General features: G+C 40.7%; 1 protein-coding gene across 3 annotated transcripts in view; it reads right to left on the bottom strand.

The window, feature by feature from the left end:
• KIF4A (kinesin family member 4A) overlaps positions 1-19,262 on the bottom strand; it is a 115,387-nt gene that overhangs the window by 49,059 nt on the left and 47,066 nt on the right. For all 3 annotated transcript variants that reach the window (XM_081808714.1, XM_081808716.1, XM_081808715.1), the window contains 5 exons: positions 16,126-16,187; positions 6,995-7,127; positions 5,243-5,301; positions 5,032-5,137; positions 214-270 (listed from right to left, as the gene is read on the bottom strand). In XM_081808714.1, coding sequence (XP_081664840.1) covers positions 214-270; positions 5,032-5,137; positions 5,243-5,301; positions 6,995-7,127; positions 16,126-16,187 — 417 coding nt within the window. The remainder of the gene's footprint in view (positions 1-213; positions 271-5,031; positions 5,138-5,242; positions 5,302-6,994; positions 7,128-16,125; positions 16,188-19,262) is intronic.

Raw genomic sequence — 19,262 nt, forward strand, 5'->3', positions numbered from 1 at the left:
ATCCCTGAGATGCCCTACCAGTTATGCTACTAGACATGGATCCTATCCAATTTAGGGTTTTCCAAAGCTGACATTTACACTCAAGATTTCTGGATTTCCAAGGTATTCTATGGAGGATGGTAACAACTGGGGACACTCATCCTCAGCTGAGTGATAAATTACAGGAAATGGCACAGTTAAAGCTCCCAGTTCTACACAAAGCCAATTACTTACAGCTTCTGGTTCCACTGCAGTATCAATGGCTGCAGCCATGCAAGCAACAGTTTCGTCCTGCAATGACAAATGATGTTTCAGTTTAGGAAAAGACTCTGAAGTGAAGCTTACTAGGGGATTTTATATTGGTTATTCAATTTTTTTCAAGTGTATATAGAGACCGTTTAAGGTGCTGCGCCCATTTTGTGCACACATACACCCAAAACCACAGATTTCCATGTCCCACCTCTTAAGAGTCTATCCTCGTTACAAGGTCAATTGTGTAGTCTTTGTAAAAAAAAAAAAAAAAAAAAAAAGGGTCATGTGGCAATTGACATATATATTGCACCTCTCCTGCTCCGTCAGAGATCAATGGGCCAGAGTGAAACATTAGCCGTGTTCTCACAGACCAAAGTTCAACCCGTTTTATAGACTCTACTCTTTATGTTTTTACCACTAAGTCTACCTCTGTAACGTACAGGTCTAGCCAGTTCTCATGGACATACCACCCTAAAAACAGACATACAAAATAAAGGCAATGCAGTAGAAAAGTGAATAGAATGAAAGGTTATTTGGTATTTTTATTTTACAGTCAGTCAAGGTAGCAAGAGCCTACTCTAGAAGGAAATACATTCCACAGGTCGACACCCCAGAAAGATGTGCTCGTGAAGTCAGACAAATATCCTGCAGCTCCTCTCCCTCATATACAGAAGAACCAAGCAATCATAGGCAGCTATTCCAGGTAGTGGTTACTTGAAGGGAAAGGGTAAGCACGGATTCCCTTCCAGAGAAGGGCTATTCCTCTTCTGGGCTCTGGAACAAAAGCCATCTAAAAGGGAAACCTAAAACCACTTATTGGGACTAATTTGTTTATAAGCTATCATACGAGCAAGCTCTGTTCTCCCCACTGGAATTTAAGCTTTATTTGGCATTGGACCATATGGATTACCACCTCTGTTCAAGTGATTCTGCAAGCCCTGGGAAGAAAGGATTCTTTCCAGGAAGTCACATGATTTTTTTTTTTTTTTAAGATTTTATTTATTTATTTGACAGAGAGAGACACAGCGAGAGAGAGAATACAAGCAGGGGGAGTGGGAGAGGGAGAAGCAGGCTCCCGGCTAAGCAGGGAGCCAGACGTGGGGCTCGATCCCAGGACCCTGGGATCATGACCTGGGCCGAAGGCAGACGCTAAACGACTGAGCCACCCAGGTGCTCCCAGGAAGTCACATGATTAAAGAGGTCATAGGTCAAGGAGCTATTGGCTCAATAGCAAGGAAAGAATTTAGGGTGAGCACACGGAGTGTCTGCATCGGCCCAGTGAAAGATTACATAGTTGTTGAAACTTGAAGCTCAGTACCTTCAAGGCAAGGAGCAAAGAGGCCTTAGTAAGTGCTATTTGTAAAGCACGTCTCTTGCCCAGAAATTCCCAATCACTGAGACTCAAAGAAAATTCAGAGGAAGCTCCAGTGTTACCACATGCCTTCTCCTCATGATTTACAATACTGGTGATTCTCCAAGGGCCAGACATGAGATCCTTCTTGACAAATAGCACTTCGATATACTATACGTTAATGGTTACCCTTTCTTCCCTCCCATATTTTCGGTTTCAGTAAATGGACTACTTACAGACCTATCCTAGATTAGTAAAGCCTGTAACACGGGCTTTTGGAGACTTTTTAGTCTCCAAAAGACTTTAGACTCTAGTACCTTCCAGAGGGTCAGGATCAAAGTAGATGGGTTAATCTTTGAAGAAGACATGTTACTGTGGGTTTACCTTTTGGTCTGTGGCCCAATAAAATTTTATAATGCGAAAGTTTAAGCTTTGGTGACATGTTCTACATGAACATGGTAGGATTCTGTCTTCATGATCCTAAATATAAATACGTAACAATAGGATTTATTTCAATCTAACAGTCTCTCTCTCTCTCATTCTAAGGCTGCAACGGAGAACCTCTCGTAAGGTAAAAATACATGATTTGCTGAAGGCGATGGTCAAGGAAACAAAGCTAGGGTACACTGAGCTATATTAACCAGCAATACCTTCCCATATGAATTTCGCACTTGGAGACTGTAGGCAATACCATTACTGGGCATGCAAAGTGCTTTTTATGGAACTGGTCTTAGAGGAGGGAATAAAAGCAGCAACAACAAAATTTGATTTTGTGGGAACTGAAAGGACTGCATGAATTTCCTCACAGGTGACTGCAGCAAGGAGGTTTGTTTGAATTGTATTTTAAAGGACGAAATGGTACAGTTTAGTGCTTAAAGCCCCAGGAGGAAGATTCGGGAACAACGGCTGCCTTCATCACTGAAAAGGGGGTGTTCACCCGTCACTTAAAATAAAAATAGTTTTATTCCAGAACGAAGGGCACAAGCACTTACATTTGAAACATTTTGCTTTCACTGTAGTGAGTCTTAATAAAAGCCACAGGATACACTGTTGTGTATTTCCAAAAAATATACAGCTGGGAGGGTCCCAAACAATAGACATGGAGAACTCTGATCCAAGAGTCCAGCAGGAGCCCTGGGCCAAGGGGTTTACTCTGCCTAACTGTGACAGTGGAGGGAAGCCAGGGACTTCATCAGCTTGTGGCACTCTTGAGTACCTTTGTGCTTCATGAGCCAAGTGAATGCTAGCGGCGGAATTCAGGGATTCTACAGAGCTCCTCTGAGTCAGCCCCCACTAGCAACTTCCTCCAGAGGCACACCAGGCACCAGTCGTATCACCAGATCCTCACCGCGGATATGCCTTCTCTTCTGTTAACAACTTGTTTCCATGGGTTTCCTTCATCATTCCCACGTGACCCGAAGCCCCAGAAATGAGGTGGTAGGAAATCCTCTAAGATCGGTGTGGTGGCCATGAACAACGGTGGCCTGGGTCACTCTTCTGTGATCATATAAGCTTTAGCTCCAGTACGGTCCCACAGCCTAGATTATCTTCATTCCGAGGCAGCTCACACAAGGTGTTCATACCTCATATGTTTCAGCTATATTTAAGTGGAATTATCGATGGTGAAATTTCACCTTGTGATAGCCATTCTCTGGTGTACACTCTATAATTTCGCCACAATGAAGTCCTTATTATGTTCTAAACTTTCATCCCTTTTCGCTTTGCCATATACCTTTTTCTTTACATAGATTGTCTTTTTCCCTTTGTGGGACAAACTTCTATTCATTTTTTAGAACCCAGTTTCTTCTGTACTGACTTCTTCAGTTTTCTAGGCAGTTAATCACCCTTTGCTCATAGTGCTAATGTAAGAGGATTAAAACAGAGAGAGAGGGTTCTTAGTTTTCCTTGCCTCCTTTCCCCCTTCTTTGCCACCTCTCCCACTTGTGCACCTTAACCAACGAACAAACTTTAAGGCTTGCAAGAACGACCCTTGAAAATAATTGGACAGTTAGCAGGATGGGGTTGCACCAATGTTCTTAATTTAAGCAAGAGGCACGAAAACTGGAAGAGCCTCCAACCAAAATTTCATGGCAGTTAACCAGAACTGCTACCTGAGCCAAACCACAAGGACACATCCCCCTCTCTTCTCACCCTACAAAACTCCAGTCCTGCTTTGACTCAGGGAGTTACCTGGAGTTCAGGAGCTCCCCAAGTGCCTTGGCTGAATAATGCCTTCAGCCTCTTTTGGAGCCACTTAAACTATTTTCTTTTGATAGTAATACAGTACTTAGCAAGGTCACACAGCTAGTGAGTGGCAGAACTGGCTTCCAACCAGGGTCTGTCTGGCTCTGGAGCCCAGGTTCTCAACTGCTGTGGTCTGGGTGTTGGACAAATGAGCTGTCATCTCGGACTGCTCTGAACAGTTTTGTACAGTATTATTTGTTCTAAAACACTGCTTTCTAGTCTTTTGGGGAGTTTACTCATTTAATTTATTGGCACTCATCCTAACCCTTCCTCCCACAAGACTGCATGGTATTTTTTAAATTTACTCTTTCAGAGTAAAATGCAGGTGTAGATGATTCTGTGATACCGTTTTGACAAGTCTAGGAAACACTGGGCAAGCCCTGAGATGAAGAATCACTGTTCTGGTAAAGTTAAAGCCTCTCCCCAAGAGCTAGAAATTACCACCAGTCATTTATGAACATGTCACGGGTTCAGAATGATAAACAAGAGGGTATAGATGGAACAAAATCAACCATAACCCCTTAACCAACCATCGTCCCTTAACATAACATGATTTCAACTTCAAAAAAAAAAAAGTATATATGTCTAAGGGCTAAAATAGAGAAGGAACACCAACAATAAAAGGTCTTTAGGGTGGTAGGATTCTAAGAACTTTTCTTCTGGGAAAAACAAGAAATACCCGCCGCCCAACCCCCTCCCCCACACACTACTACTATTGTAGTTCTAAAAATAAATAAAAATGGGAACTTCTAGAATGATCATTCAAACTAATTTATTACTGGTTAGAAAGGAGAGCTATGGTATTCCCTGGTTGCTCTAAGTTATCTGTCAGAAGAACCCAGTGTGTTTAAAATTGAGGTATGGCACAAGGCCTCTTGTTAAGCTAGCCTACACTGAAGGGACAGCAAGTCAATGACTGCCGCCCGGGCTACCAGGCAATTTTGCAACTGCTCTGTTGCTGCGTCCAGCATTTGATTCAAGCACTGAAATACGAATGTGCCATTGCATATGTAACCTGTGAGTGTCTTGATTTAACGAATTCAGTATTCAGATCATATCCAATGATCCATGATCTCCGTCCTCCAACAGCTCACAATCTAGTTGTTTCGGCAAAAGGCAGAGTTAGATATGTTTATATGCAGCAAGAGAAACAAACGAAAGCAGTAAGTCTATTTACACTGCCTCCCCCCCCCACCTTGGCTTACCGATAGCTGGGTAATCACTTGCTGCAGGTTACGAATTATCTCTACGTTTTCTTTTAATTCCTGGTCTTCCAAAGTTTCCACTAACTTTTGAAGATCCACTTTGAGGCTGAAAATTCAAACAAAGGCACCTAAAGGTTAATCATACTGCAAAGACCAGAGGATCGATGATTATATACTAAGGTCACTAACAGACATTTGGTATGAAACTTACGCTGCATGCTGCCTGAGTTCCTCTAGCTTGGCGTTCATCTTTTCATTCGCTTGTTCTGTCTGCAACAGAGATCCAGGAGATCATCAGTGATGATGCCTGACAGCTTCACTTAATTATGTCCTCTCTCCTACCCCTAATGCGTTAAAACCTAGGTAGAAGTTGCCTCCTTTGCTGTAATCGAGGATTTAGTGGGCTTTGGTGATTTAGTGAGAAATGGTATTTTTTTTTTAACAGTCATGGAAATTAGCCCTTCAGTCAACATGAACTACTAAAAATAGCATCCAAGCAGCTGGGTCTTATGCTTGCCATGAAGCTCAGACTATGGTGTGGAGTGTGAAGCCTTAATTCCATATAGAACTTTGCAACTGGGGGAAAAAGCAATACTTCCTGGCACGCTACTCACCGCTGTTTGCAAAAAACCCACTTACTTTAAACTGCCTCCTACACTATACAGTTCCCTAGCCCCAGCATAAGGGCACTGAAAATGTAAAAGGGCCTCACACTGAATTATGAGCTGAGCTTTTTTTTCAAGTTACACTATCTGATATGGTAGGCTGGTTTTAGTAAGAGAAAGCAAGAAAAAGGGTGAGGCACAAGAATATGGCCGAGAAGAAATGGCAGAGGGAGACACATTTTGGGAAGGGTGATTGATATTTTCCATTTTATCTCACTCATAGGATCTGTAACATGCGAGACGCTGCAACAGATTTGGGAAGGACAGCTTACAGAGGACAAAAATGTTGTTCTTGTTATGACATTTTAACGGGACATCAAGCAATAAGCCTTCCCGTAGCCATTATAGCAACCTTATAAAGTTCAGATGGGTATGTGGCTAGAGTAACAGGTTCCGTCTGTTACGTCAGCCACACTCGCATATGTGTGAAACACAGCTTCTAGAGTTACTTTAAAGGTACAGAATGCAGCACTGGAGACAGAAAACTGTATATAAAAATCCTCCAGTTCCCATTTTCACCCTTCCAGTAGCAATGGACAATGGATATAGAATTTGGTCCCCTTTAAAGAATCTTGAAGCAGCATACGCCTCCTTGACTAGAGAGCGCATGGATGCGTGAAGGCGTGTAAATTACAGATGTTCAATTACATTTTGGTGGAAACTCATTTTCGCTTTTGGCAATAGTTTGTGCAATTAAAAACTGAGTTGTATTTAGACTAGTAGAAAAATGTTAGCGGCAGAGCCAGCACGCACTGATCCAGGTTACTTTCAGACAGGTAGTAGATACAGAACTGGAGTAATCAGTTGAGTAGTGATCCACTATTTGGAAATTAACCATATGTGAAAGGAATTAACATGAATTTCCTAGCTGTTCTATCTCACCATGGCAGCTGTTAGGACAGAATACGAAATATGACAACATTAGGGGAAAGGAGGTACAGAAGACCTAAAATCTCACTGAGGGGATAGTTACTTGATATTACGGATAAAGATTAGGCAGGACTTTAGGTGACAGAAGGACCTGGTTCTTTCCTCTCTGGTATTTTAGAACAAATCTACTTTAAAATGAGATCCATATGGATTCTCTGTGGTGGATTTATACGATTCTTTTAACTTTTCTGTATGTTTGATTATAAGCCCATGTGTTTACCCTGGAGGGGCTCCATGGCGGATATGGTGATATTAATCCATTCCTTTCCACATAACTTGTCTCTCATAATGAGAAGCATGTTAAATATTTCAGAAACCAAAGCTAGCAAGTGTCCAGATTGCTAGTGGCTCAGTCGTGGGGGCCTCACCAAAATGATCCTCTCCAACATCTGGGCTGTCTGACCAGCTGCCTCGCTCAGACCACGACTTAATTTTTCATTCTCTTCTACCAGGGACTGATTCTTCTCCATCAGGGACTGTAGACTTTCTGACGGTTCCACACTAAAACAAAGAAAGTAACATAAGAAACAGACCTGTTAATAACACCGATATCAAAGGTGGATAAAAATATATCCCATAGACCTTTTAGGTGTGTGTGTGGGGTTTGGTTTAAAATTAACCCCCAGGGGCGCCTGGGTGGCTCAGTCGTTAAGCGTCTGCCTTCGGCTCAGGTCATGATCCCAGGGTCCTGGGATCAAGCCCCGCATCGGGCTCCCTACTCAGCGGGAAGCCTGCTTCTCCCTCTCCCACTCCCGCTGCTTGTGTTCCCTCTCTCGCTGTGTCTCTCTCTGTCAAATAAATAAATAAAATCTTTAAAAAATAATAAAATAAAATAAAATTAACCCCCCAAAGCCTGGAAAAAAGTGTGTCCATTCCAATTCCAGTCAGGTCGTATACTGAATGAGTAAGAAACATATGCCTGAAATACTTTGAATTAATGGTTTGCAGGAAGGTAATAATTCAGAGCCAGCCATAGTGCAACAGAAATGACTAACCTCTACCCTTAGCTCTTAGTTTAAGATCTTTCTATTTGTACATGTAGCTAAGAAATGAAGGCTAAGCAAAATAAGTCAATTAGAGAAAGGCAATTATCATATGATCTCATTCATATGTGGAGTTTAAGAAACAAAACAGATGAACATAGGGGAGGGGAGAGAAAAATAAAGCAAGATGAAATCAGAGAGGGAGACAAACCATAAGAGACTCTTAACTCTAGGAAACAAACTGAGGGTTGCTGGAGGGGAGGGGGTGGGGGGATGGAGTAACTGGGTGATACACTCTATGTTAACTGAATTTAAATAAAAAACAAACAAACAAAAGAAGTGAAGGCTAACTGTAGCTAAGATACATGTGTCCCCCTCCTCTTCCCACTCTCAATCCCTCATTAACGATTTAGGGCAGCAAGGAAGGAAGAGGTACGGAGGACGCAGAAGTGACTCCGCTCAGGGCTGAAATTTAACCTCATCAATATAAGTCAACTACCTATTTACTGAAGTTTAGGGAAACAGCAATTAAGAAGTCAGAGATTTGATATAATGACCAGTGGCCACTGACAGCACATTTCACAATTCTCCATAAATGTTCCCTTCTAAATGCCTGCCTTGCTTGAAACCTCTTGTTCATTTGTCTATCCATTTTAAATTGCTTAGAGTGGGTGGTGGCAACAATGGTGTCCATATCAAGTAGGAGTGGAAGGGAGGAACAGAAATAGCTTGAAGGAATACATATAGATAAGAACCTTTGGAACTTATGCAGATTACTTGGTATCAGTTCCAGGCTAATGGAAAAGACCAACAAGATGGACAGTTTTGGTTTGTTGTTTTTTTTGGAATCCACTGGGATTCCTTGTTCAAAAGACTGGAAAATAGGACTGGTGAAAAAAGATCAGAAGAAATATGAAGATTTGGATCTGAAGGAGACTGAAGGGAAAAATGAATAGTTGTCAAGGCTATAATAAAGAGAAAAAGAAGGACAGGGAACAGCTGTTCTCAATCTCAATAAAGAACTGAAAAGGATTTCAGGAATAGATGCCCTCTCACCCAGCTTAAGACCTCCAGGAATTCTTAACAGAAAATCTTAGCATGCTCTTTATCATGAAGTTAATAGCAAGGCCACAGTATAAGGTCTAAGGTTATACTACTGAGAATTTACTAAGACTCTTTTTAAAAATTATTTTTAATTAAATTTTTTTTTTCTTAAAGATTTTTATTTGTTTATGTGAGAGAGAGAGAGAGCGCGCAAGTGCACAAGCAGGGGGCTGAGTGCAGAGCCTACACAGGGCCCGGTCTCACCAACCCAAGATCATGACCTGAGCCGAAATCAAGAGTGGAACACTCACTAAATGAACCACCCAGGCGTCCCGAGAATTTAAGACTCTTATGAAAGAATGTTCAGTTAAAATGAGGATTATAAAGATAAACAATTGGCAAATTTAGTGTTCTTTTAGATTGCTCTGATATTTTCTTATTGTTATTAAGCTGAAAACCTCCATGCATCATTTATGTAAGTTGACAAGCTCCAAAGTAATGATACTTTTAACTCAATAGTTTTTTCTCCTAAAAATTTCCAAGGTTTCTCTAAATGGGGGGAAATACAATGGAAAACCAGTGTTTCCTCTTTTGCAGGCTATTTAATTGTCAATGTTTGGAATTCAAGTTAGCTGAGCATATGCAAATTGATAAATGCTCACAGAAAATCAATGCAAAATCTTCCATGACACACATTCAAAAAGAAAAGAATATAATCGTAGGACAAAAAGCAAAAAAAAAAAAAATCCATTTGTATGGACTGTACATTTTGTAAAAAGCCTTTATGAGATGTCTCTTTTTTTATTTGAGAGAGCGAGCGAGTGAGAGAGCACAAGCAGGGGGAGGGGCAGAGGGAGAGGGAGAAGCAGACTCCCCGCTGAGCAGGGAGCCTGATGTGGGACTCGATCCCAGGACCCTGGGATCATGACCTGAGCAGGTCATGCAGGTCAAGCAGGCAGAGGCTTAACTGACTGAGCCACCCAGGCACCCTGAAATGTCTCTTAAAATATACATTTTTGAGAAAAGAAGTAGTATCTTTATTTCTCTGTAAAATGTTGAACAGCTGAGTTCACTGATTCATCAACTGTTTCTTAGAATCTATCTTTGTGTAGCTGAAACTATATCCTGTAGTATATTCTTGGTGGTTGGAAGTCTGAAATAGTTTTCTTTTTTTTTTTTTTTAAAGATTTTATTTATTTATTTGACAGAGAGAGACACAGCGAGAGAGGGAACACAAGCGGGGGAGTGGGAGAGGGAGAAGCAGGCTCCCCGCAGAGCAGGGAGCCCGATGCGGGACTCGATCCCAGGACCCTGGGATCATGACCTGAGCTGAAGGCAGTCGATTAACCAACTGAGCCACCCAGGCGCCCTGGAATAGTTTTCATTAGTCTTGTGTTCATTAGTCTTGTCTTACATAAAACAGGTCTGTGCTAAACTGAAAGGAAAGGAAGATGGGTCAGTTGCTTCTAAACTGGTTAAACTAGGGGCACCTGGGTGACTCAGTTAAGTGTCCGACTCTTGATTTCAGCTCAGGTCATGATCTCAGGGTTGTGAAATTGAGCCCCGCATTGGGCTCTGCACTCAGCGGGGAGTCTGCTGGAGATTCTCTCTTTCCCTCTCCCTTTGCCCCTCCCCCTGCTTGTGCTCTCTCTCTCAATAAATAAAGTCTTAAAAAAATAAAATAAAGTGGTTAAACTAAATTAGGTCTTTAAGAGATCCTTTAAGAGATCCCAGCTTTCCTCAGTTTCTTTATCCAACATTCTTAAATTATTATCAGGAAACCAAGATTAAATTACCCAAAGAAGGAAAATTACAAAGAGAAGGGTGGTCATCTTTGGGTGATAAAATTATGGCAATTTTAAGAGTTATTCTTTATACTTTTCTAAATGTTCTACAAGAAGCAATGTACCCCTTTAAAATGAGAAAAAATGATTAAGAGTTATTGAAAATAAGGATATCCAAAGAAAATAAGCTCACACATACATAAGAATAAACTCCAAATGAAAACATGAAATGTAAAAAATAAAACCAACATAAGTTCTAGAAGGAAACATGGGCAAATGCCTCTTTAACCTTGGTGTAGGGAAAGGCATTCTAATTATGAATCAAAATCCAGAAGCATGAGGAGGATGTAAACACCAGAGCCACTCTGGAAAACAGTTTGGCAGTTTCTTGAGAAGTTAAACATGCGACCCAGCAATTCTACTTTTAGATATCTGCCCAATATAAAAGATATGTACGTACAAAAACTTGCAAGTAAATGTTCATAACAGCAAAGTTCATAATAGCTGAAAAGTTGAAACAACTCAAAAGTCCATCAACAGGTCAATGGATAGACAAAACGTGGGTTATCCAGACAGTGGAATACTACTGAGGAATAAAAAAGACATGAAGTAATTATACATGCTATAACATGGATGAATCTGAAAAATGTTATAGGTGAGAGGTGAGCATAGCATAATGTTTAGAGAAGTTGAATCACTATGTTGTACATCTAAAACTAATATAATACTGTGTGTCGTCTATCCTCAAAAAAATAAGAGATGTAGTCTATATATACAATGAAATATTACTCAGCCATAAAAAAGAATGAAATCTTGCCATTTGCAATGACATGGATGAAGCCAGAGGGCATAATGTTAAGTGAAATAAGTCAGACAAAGACAAATACCACTGCTTTCACTTATATGTGGAATCTAAAAAACAAAACAAAACAAACAAACAGAAAGCAGAAACAGACCCACAAATACAGAGAACAAACTGTGGTTGCCAGAGTGGGGGGGGGGGGCGAGAGGATGAGTGAAATAGGTGAAGGGAATTAAGAGGCACAAACTATTCCACCTCTGGGTCTATACCCAAAAGAATTGAAAGCAGGGTCTTAAAGCATTCATGGCAGCATTATTCTCTATAGCCAAAGGGTGGAAGCGACCTGTGTCCCCTGACAGATGAATGGATACACAACATGTGGTATACATGTACAATGGGATATTATTCAGCCTTTAAAAGAAAGGGATGTATGGTGATTAACATAACATAATAATAAAAAAAATTAAAAAAAAAAAAGAAAGGGAATTCTTTTTTTTTTTTTTTAAAGATTTTATTTATTTATTTGAAAGAGAGAGCGAGAGAGGGAACACAAGCAGGGGGAGCGGGAGAGGGAGAAGCAGGCTTCCCGCCGAGCAGGGAGCCCGATGCGGGGCTCGATCCCAGGACCCCAGGATCATGACCTGAGCCGAAGGCAGACGCTTAACGACTGAGCCACCCAGGTGCCCCAAAAGAAAGGGAATTCTGACACATGCTACAACATGGATGAAACTTGAGGATATTATACTAAGTGAAACAAGACAGTCACGAAAGGACAAATTCTGTATGATTTCACTCATATGAAGTGCTTAAAATAACTAAATGAAAGTAGAACGGTGATTGCCAAGACTGAGGGGAGAGGGGGCATTGGGGTGTTATTGTTTAACAGGTACAGACTTCCATTTTTGCAAGATGAAAAAAGTTTTAGATGATAGATAGATGGTGGTAATAGCTGTACAGTATTGTGAATGTACTTAACACCACTGAACTGTATACTTGAAAATGGTTAAAATGGTAAATTTTATTTTATGTATATTTTACCACATTTTTTTCAAAAGGTCCAAAGGATCAAAAAACCTGATAGAAAAATGGGACATATGAACAGATAATTCATCAGAAAGAGATAAAAGTGGCCCTGAAACATATGAAAAAAAAAATGCTCAGATCTGCTCATAATTAAAGAAATGAAAATTAAAACAAGATACTGAGATAGCATGTTTCACCTATCAGACTGGCAAAAAACTGAAGAAGTATGACAACACATTCCACTGGTGAGGCTCTGGGGAAACAAGTGCTCTCATACATTGCTGTTGGGAATGCAAATTGGTATACCCCATATTCTGGAGGGGAATATGGCAATATGGCAATATCCAACAAAATCACACATGCACTTACCTTTTGCCTCAGCAATCCCATTTCTAGAAATCTACCCTGAAGATAAATCACTAATAATATGAAAACTGAATAACACAAGGTTATTCATTGCAATGTGTTTGTAATTACAAAATACTGGAAACATATCTACGTCCATACCACCCTGAACGTGCCCTATCTCGTCAAAATACTGGAAACAACCTAAACGCCCCTACATAGGAAAGCTGTTGAATTAATATGTTTGGCACATGTACACTAACAAGAGTACCATGCAGCTGTAAAAAAGAATGAGGAAGACATCTAAGAACTGGTAAGAAATGATTTCCAGGAAATGCTGAGAAGAGGAAAGCCACAAAGACTATCTGTAGTATACCACCATTCATATATGAAGAGGATATGAAAAAATATAGAAGTATATGCTCATTTGTACAGGAGAAATACAGGAAGGCTACGCCAGAAACTAAAGAGAATGGTTAAATACGGAGGAGGGAGAAAAGTGGTAGAAATAAGGGTGTGATGGGGATAGGGTGGCAGGGATGAAGAGGGAATGACATTTCATTGAATATTTTTTTTTAAAGATTTTATTTATTTGACAGAGAGAGACACAGTGAGAGAGGGAACACAAGCAGGGGGAGTGGGAGAGGGAGAAGCAGGCTTTCCGCTGAGCAGGGAGCCCGATGCGGGGTTCGATCCCAGGACCGACCTGAGACGAAGGCAGATTAAAGACTGAGCCACCCAGGCTCCCCTGAATATTTTTTTTTTTTTAAATATTGTGGTAAAAAACATGTAACAAAATTTACCATCCTCACCATTTTTTAAGTGTATATACAGTTCAGTAGACTTAAGTATATTCACATTATTGTGCACTGGATCTCCAGAACTTTTTCATCTTGCAAATCTGAAACTTCGTACCCATTCAACAATTCCCTCCCTGTTCCCACCCCCACCCCAGTCTATTCTTTCACAGTTTTCTGCCATTGCTTTTATTTCTACACTGTTCTTTATGTTCCCCTATATGGACATAGACCTTTGCCTATGTTTTCCTCTAGTTCTTTTGTGGGTTTTTCTGTTTTTAAAAAAGTGTGTAAAAACATATAAAACTGGGGCGCCTGGGTGGTTCAAACTGTTAAGCCTCTGACTTTTGGTTTCAGCTCTGGTCATGATTTCAGGGTCATGAGATGGAGCCCTGATTCAGGCTCTGTGCTCAGTGGGGAGTCTGCTTGAGATTCCTTCCTTCTCTCTCTGTGCCCCCCACTCATGCTTTCTCTCTCTCTAAAATAAATAAATGAATCTTTAAAAACAACATATAAAACTGTCTTAACCACTGTTAAGTGTACAGTTGAGTAGTGTTAAGTATATTTACATTGTTGTAAAACAGATCTCCAGAACCTTTATCTGGTAAAACTGGAACCCTATACCCATTAAACAACAACTCCCTTTTTGCCCCTCCCCCCCCCAGCCCCGGCACACCACCATTCTACTTTCTGTTTCTATATCTCATATAGGTGGAATCATACAGTATTTTTTTGTGACTGGCTTATTTCACTTAGCATAATGTCTTCAAGTTTCATTCATACTGTAACATGTAATAGGATTTCCTTCCTTTTCAAGGCTGAATAATGTTCTACTACATACACACACACACACCCCATATTTGCTTTATCCATTCATCCACTGATGGACATTTGTGTTGCTTCTACTTCCTGGCTATTGAGAATAGTTCTGCTATGAACATGGGTGTGCATATATTTCTTTAAGACCCTGCTTTCAATTCTTTTGGCTATATACCCACAAGTGGGATTGCTGGATCATGTGGTAGTTCTATTTTTAACTTTCTGAGGAACCTCCATACTGTTTTCCATAGCAGTTATACTATTTTACAACCCTTCCAGCAGTGTACAAAGCTTCTAATTTTTCCACATCCTTGCCAACATTTGTTATTCAGTTTTTTTAAAGGTCTTCTTTTATTTGAGAGAGAAAGAGCGCATGAGCAGGGGGAGGAGCAGCGGGAGAAGCAGACTCCCCGCTGAGCAGGGAGCCAGATGTGGGGCTCAATCCCAGGACCCTGAGCCAAAGGCAGACGCTTAACCAACTGAGCCACCCAGGCGCCCCTCAGTCTTTTTTATATTAGCCATCCTAATGGGTGTATGGTGATATTTCATTGTGGTTTTGATTTGCATTTCACTGCTATTTCTTTTTGTAGAACTCTGACTCTTAGAGCATTATAATATTTCATATACCCTTCACATACCCGAAACAGAAACAATTAAAACCAACCAAGTCATAGGGGGAACCCTAAAATGGAATACAAATAGTAACTGTGGGAACCAGTATCTTGCCTGGATACTCTAAGCCCAAAGACAAAAAGAACTGTACATAAATGCTGTAATCTAGTTCATAAAAGTGTTTCTCACAGGGGTATGGGCTAGCAATTCTGAAACTACTTTATGTGTATACTGGAACTGAACAAGTCAATAGATTGCAGATAATGAGAGCTGGTTGTCACTGTTGGAAAAAGGAGTTATAAATAAGGGGAGGAGGAAGGCTAAAATGAACTCTGTAGTGTTGGACTGGAATCAGAGGTATCAGTATAAAATCATGGCCTTTAATATATATACTGATGGATATGAAAATATACATATGAGTGTATGTGTGCATTACTAGACATACAGATATTTCCTAGCTCTACCCACTGAGAGGGCCTCAGTGACACCCTAGTAACAATGAGCACACCTAGCACCCAGATTGCGTTTCTAAACACTATTTTCCAATAAAAAAAAATCAGGGCTCTTTGGAGATATGGTTGATTCTAGAACTGGGGCAAGGAAAATTTAAGATCGGTGTGGAACATCTCCTGAAAATGCTTAAAAACTAGAGGGTGGGGGAGCCTGGGTAGCTCAATTGGTTGAGTAGCAGACTCTGGATTTCGGTTTGGGTCATGATCTCGGGGTCCTGGGATTGAGCCCCACGAAGGGGCTCCACACTTGGCAGGGAGTCTGCTTGAGGATTCCCTCTCTGTCTACCCCTGACCCTCCCCCACTCATGCTCTCTCTCTCTCTCTCTTTCTCTCTAGAATGGATGAACAAATCTTAAAAACAAAAAACAAACAAAACTAGAGGGTGTATTAAAGAACATAAGAACCACCCTGAGAGAGCTCCTACTGGACAAAGCAGGAACACTTTGAGCAATAAAACAAATATTGATAGTATTGGATGTTAACCCATAGAATAAAATAAATACCCATGTGTCTATATGGATATAAATAAATAATCAAATAAATGGGGGAGAAGAAGCAGCTTTTCCTCACAGAAGAATTCCAATGAATGAATTTCTGAGGCCAGAACCCATGTTCTTTCTATCACATCAGGCTGCCTCAAAGCTAACTAGCAAGTTTGACAAGATCCTTACCTTGATACCAAGTGCTACCAGAAACTTGAGTATATCAGGGGAAAACAACCATCAGGAGAAATGGCCTCTACTAGAATATACATTTAAAATTAATCTATGACTCTTACGTTATAGATCCAGGCAGGGTACCTCCATGGGCTTGTAGCAACAAGACCTGTAGCTGTTGTACCTGGGAAAAGCAAAGAAAAATAGTCAGCTAATCACCAATCAAAAGCTACTTATCCCTTATCAGCTAAATTACTACAATTAGCCATACTGTAATTTTACTTGATACCTATGAAATTGAAAGCATATCTTAGGCATTACAGAAAGCATCAGGGTTGATGATTCAATGACAAAAGTCCAAACAGCATTATATGAATGACTAGTACTTAGAAAGATGAGTTGTCCCTTTTACCCAAGCATCTTAATGACTTTTTATTGAGCATCTATTTTTTTAAAAAACCAAACTCAGCACGGGGCTAGGTAATGTGTGGGGGGGATATGAGAATAAACTCTCATGTTTTTTTCTCAAGTTTACAATCTAGTTGACAAAAACAAGCCTAAGGCTTGAAATGGTAAGAAACAATACAGGAGAGAAGATGCTAATTCATAAAGTACAGTTAAGTACTCTAGGGTTCTGAGAAGAAGCAAAGTAATGAAAATTCCAAAACAGTCAAAAGGAGGCTTCCTGTGGCTGGATGTTAAACTGGAGTGCACGCACGATGATCCTCTCCCATTCCCTCCTATGGCAAAGGAGGAACTGTTCTGCCTCCTATGACCAGTCTCGCTGCTTACACTCTGGATCCCAACTCTTCTTGCCTCCTCATGAATCATACTTTGTTATCCCTTCTCTCTTCTGTATCTTCAACTTCTCCCTTTCTACAGGATCCTTTCTATTAAGATTAAAACATGTTCGGGGTGCCTTGGTGGCTCAGTCGGTTAAGCGTCTGCCTTCGGCTCAGGTCATGATCTCAGGGCCCTGGGATCGAGTCCCTTGTCAGGCTCCCTGCTCAGTGGGGGAGTCTGCTTCTCCCTCTCTCTCTGCTCCTCCCCCCGCTCATGTGTGCACGCTCTCTTTCTCTAATAAAAATTAAAAAAGAAAGATTAAAACACGTTCAAGTCTCTCCCATCTTAAAACAAAGCAAAGGCACCTTTCCCAATCCCATTACCGATCTTTTTTTTTAAATTTTATTTTATTATGTTATGTTAATCATACATTACATCATTAGTTTTTGATGTAGTGTTCTATGATTCATTGTTTGTGTATAACACCCAGTGCTCCATTCAATACGTGCCCTCTTTAATACCCATCACCAGGCTAACCCATCCCCCCACCCCCTCCCCTCTAGAACCCTCAGTTTGTTTCTCAGAGTCCACAGTCTCTTTGCCCTATTTCTCCCCTTCACAAAGTTTGAGAGAACAGTCTAAACTCACTGCCTCCATTTCCTTTTGTTCACCCCTCACACTTGATCCTCAAACTCCTCTAATCTGATTTCTGCCCATAGCATTCCACTAAAATAACTCTTGCTAAGGTCACCAATGATCTGCATGTCACTATATCCTCTGGGCATTTTTCAGTCTTCATTGTACTTCACTGTTTGGTAGCATTTGGCTTACCGGACACCATGCTTTCCTGCCTTTCCTTCTATTCTTCCAGCTGTTCTTTTAAGGCTCTTTCTTGGTTAACCTTTGTGCCAACTGTCCTTTAGATGATAAACCCTCAAACCTCAGTATCAGTCTTCTTGCTTTATACTCTCTCCTTCAAGTCTCCTCTCTGCCTGATGGTTTCAATTACCATCTGTAAACTGGTGACTCCCAAATTTATCTCAAACACAAATCTTTCTGAATTTAGAGCTTTATATTTAACTATCTACTTAATATTCCCACTTAGTTGTCTGCTATCCCGAAACCTGGCCCTTTTCTAGTGCACTCCAGGTCAGGGAACGTGCAGTTTCACATGCAGAAATCTGGGTGCCAAACCCTCATCCCCTTATCTAAGCCACTGGTCATTTCTTTCCATCACCGTCACCACTACCCTAAGTCTGAGCCACCATTTATCTCTCACGTGGACCGAGTAACTTCTTAACATCGTCTCCATGAATCTACTCTTGCTCCACTATAATCCATTTCTACACAGTAGCCAGACCATCATTTCAAAATGTAAATTATCACTGTGACCACCCTGCTTATCATCATTTTTAACACTGTCCATGAGGCCTTGATCAGGTCTCTGCTTCTTCTCCAGTCTCGTATTGGAATACTCTTTCCTGGCTCCTTCAGCTCTAGCCACACCGCCATTCCTTCAGTTCTTCAAATGCACTATATACCTTCCTAAATCAGGACCTTTTCAGACTTGCTATATGCCTGGCACTGTTCTAAGTGTTTTCTGTGTATTAATTCACCTAACCCTCACAAAAACCCTACGAGGAAGGTACAATTATTTCCATTTTATTTTATATATATTTTAAAGATTTTATTTATTTATTTGACAAGGGAGATAGAGAGAGCCAGAGAGCACAAGCAGGGGGAAATGGCTGAGCAGGGAGCCTGATGCGGGGCTTGATCCCAGGACCCTGGGATCATGACCTGAGCCGGAGGCAGACGCTTAACCGTCTGAGCCACCCAGGCATCCCAATTATTTCCATTTTATGGATAGGGTAGCTGAGGCACAGAGAACTTGGCCAGGGTACATAGCCAGTGAGTTATAAAGCCAGCATTTGAATGTGGGCCGTCTGACTGCAGTGTCAAATCTCTTAACCACTACACTTTGCCACAAATGCTTTTTCTTCTCCCAGGAAGCCTCTTCCTTCTTTTCTGCATAGAGAATTCCTACTCAATTCCTCAGATCTCAGTTCAAACATTGCTACCTCAGGGAACCCTTCTCAGCTTCGATATATAACAGAAGACCCTATTCCATAATGTCATACTACCCTAATATAGCACACTATCTCATATGTTGGTATGCTTATGTGTTTGGCATTTGCTTCTCCCACTTAGGCAGTAAGTTCCACGAAGGCAGAAACCGTGTCTGCTTTGTTCAGTAATGTATCCCAACACAGTACCTGGCACATAGTAGTGTTCAATACATATTTATTGTTGGAATGAATGAACAAATAAGTGACTAGGAAGAAGAGCATTCTTGGCAATAAAAATAGACGTGAAAGAAAGCAGAGGGGCAGAACTGAGTATGGTTTTTTATAATTAAGATGGTACTATTTTTTTTAAATATCTTTTTTTTTTTTAAGCTTTTATTTATTTATTT

The sequence above is a fragment of the Leptonychotes weddellii genome, chromosome X, assembly GCF_054177405.1.
Source record: "Leptonychotes weddellii isolate Sample4059 chromosome X, ASM5417740v2, whole genome shotgun sequence".
Lineage (NCBI taxonomy): Eukaryota > Metazoa > Chordata > Mammalia > Carnivora > Phocidae > Leptonychotes > Leptonychotes weddellii.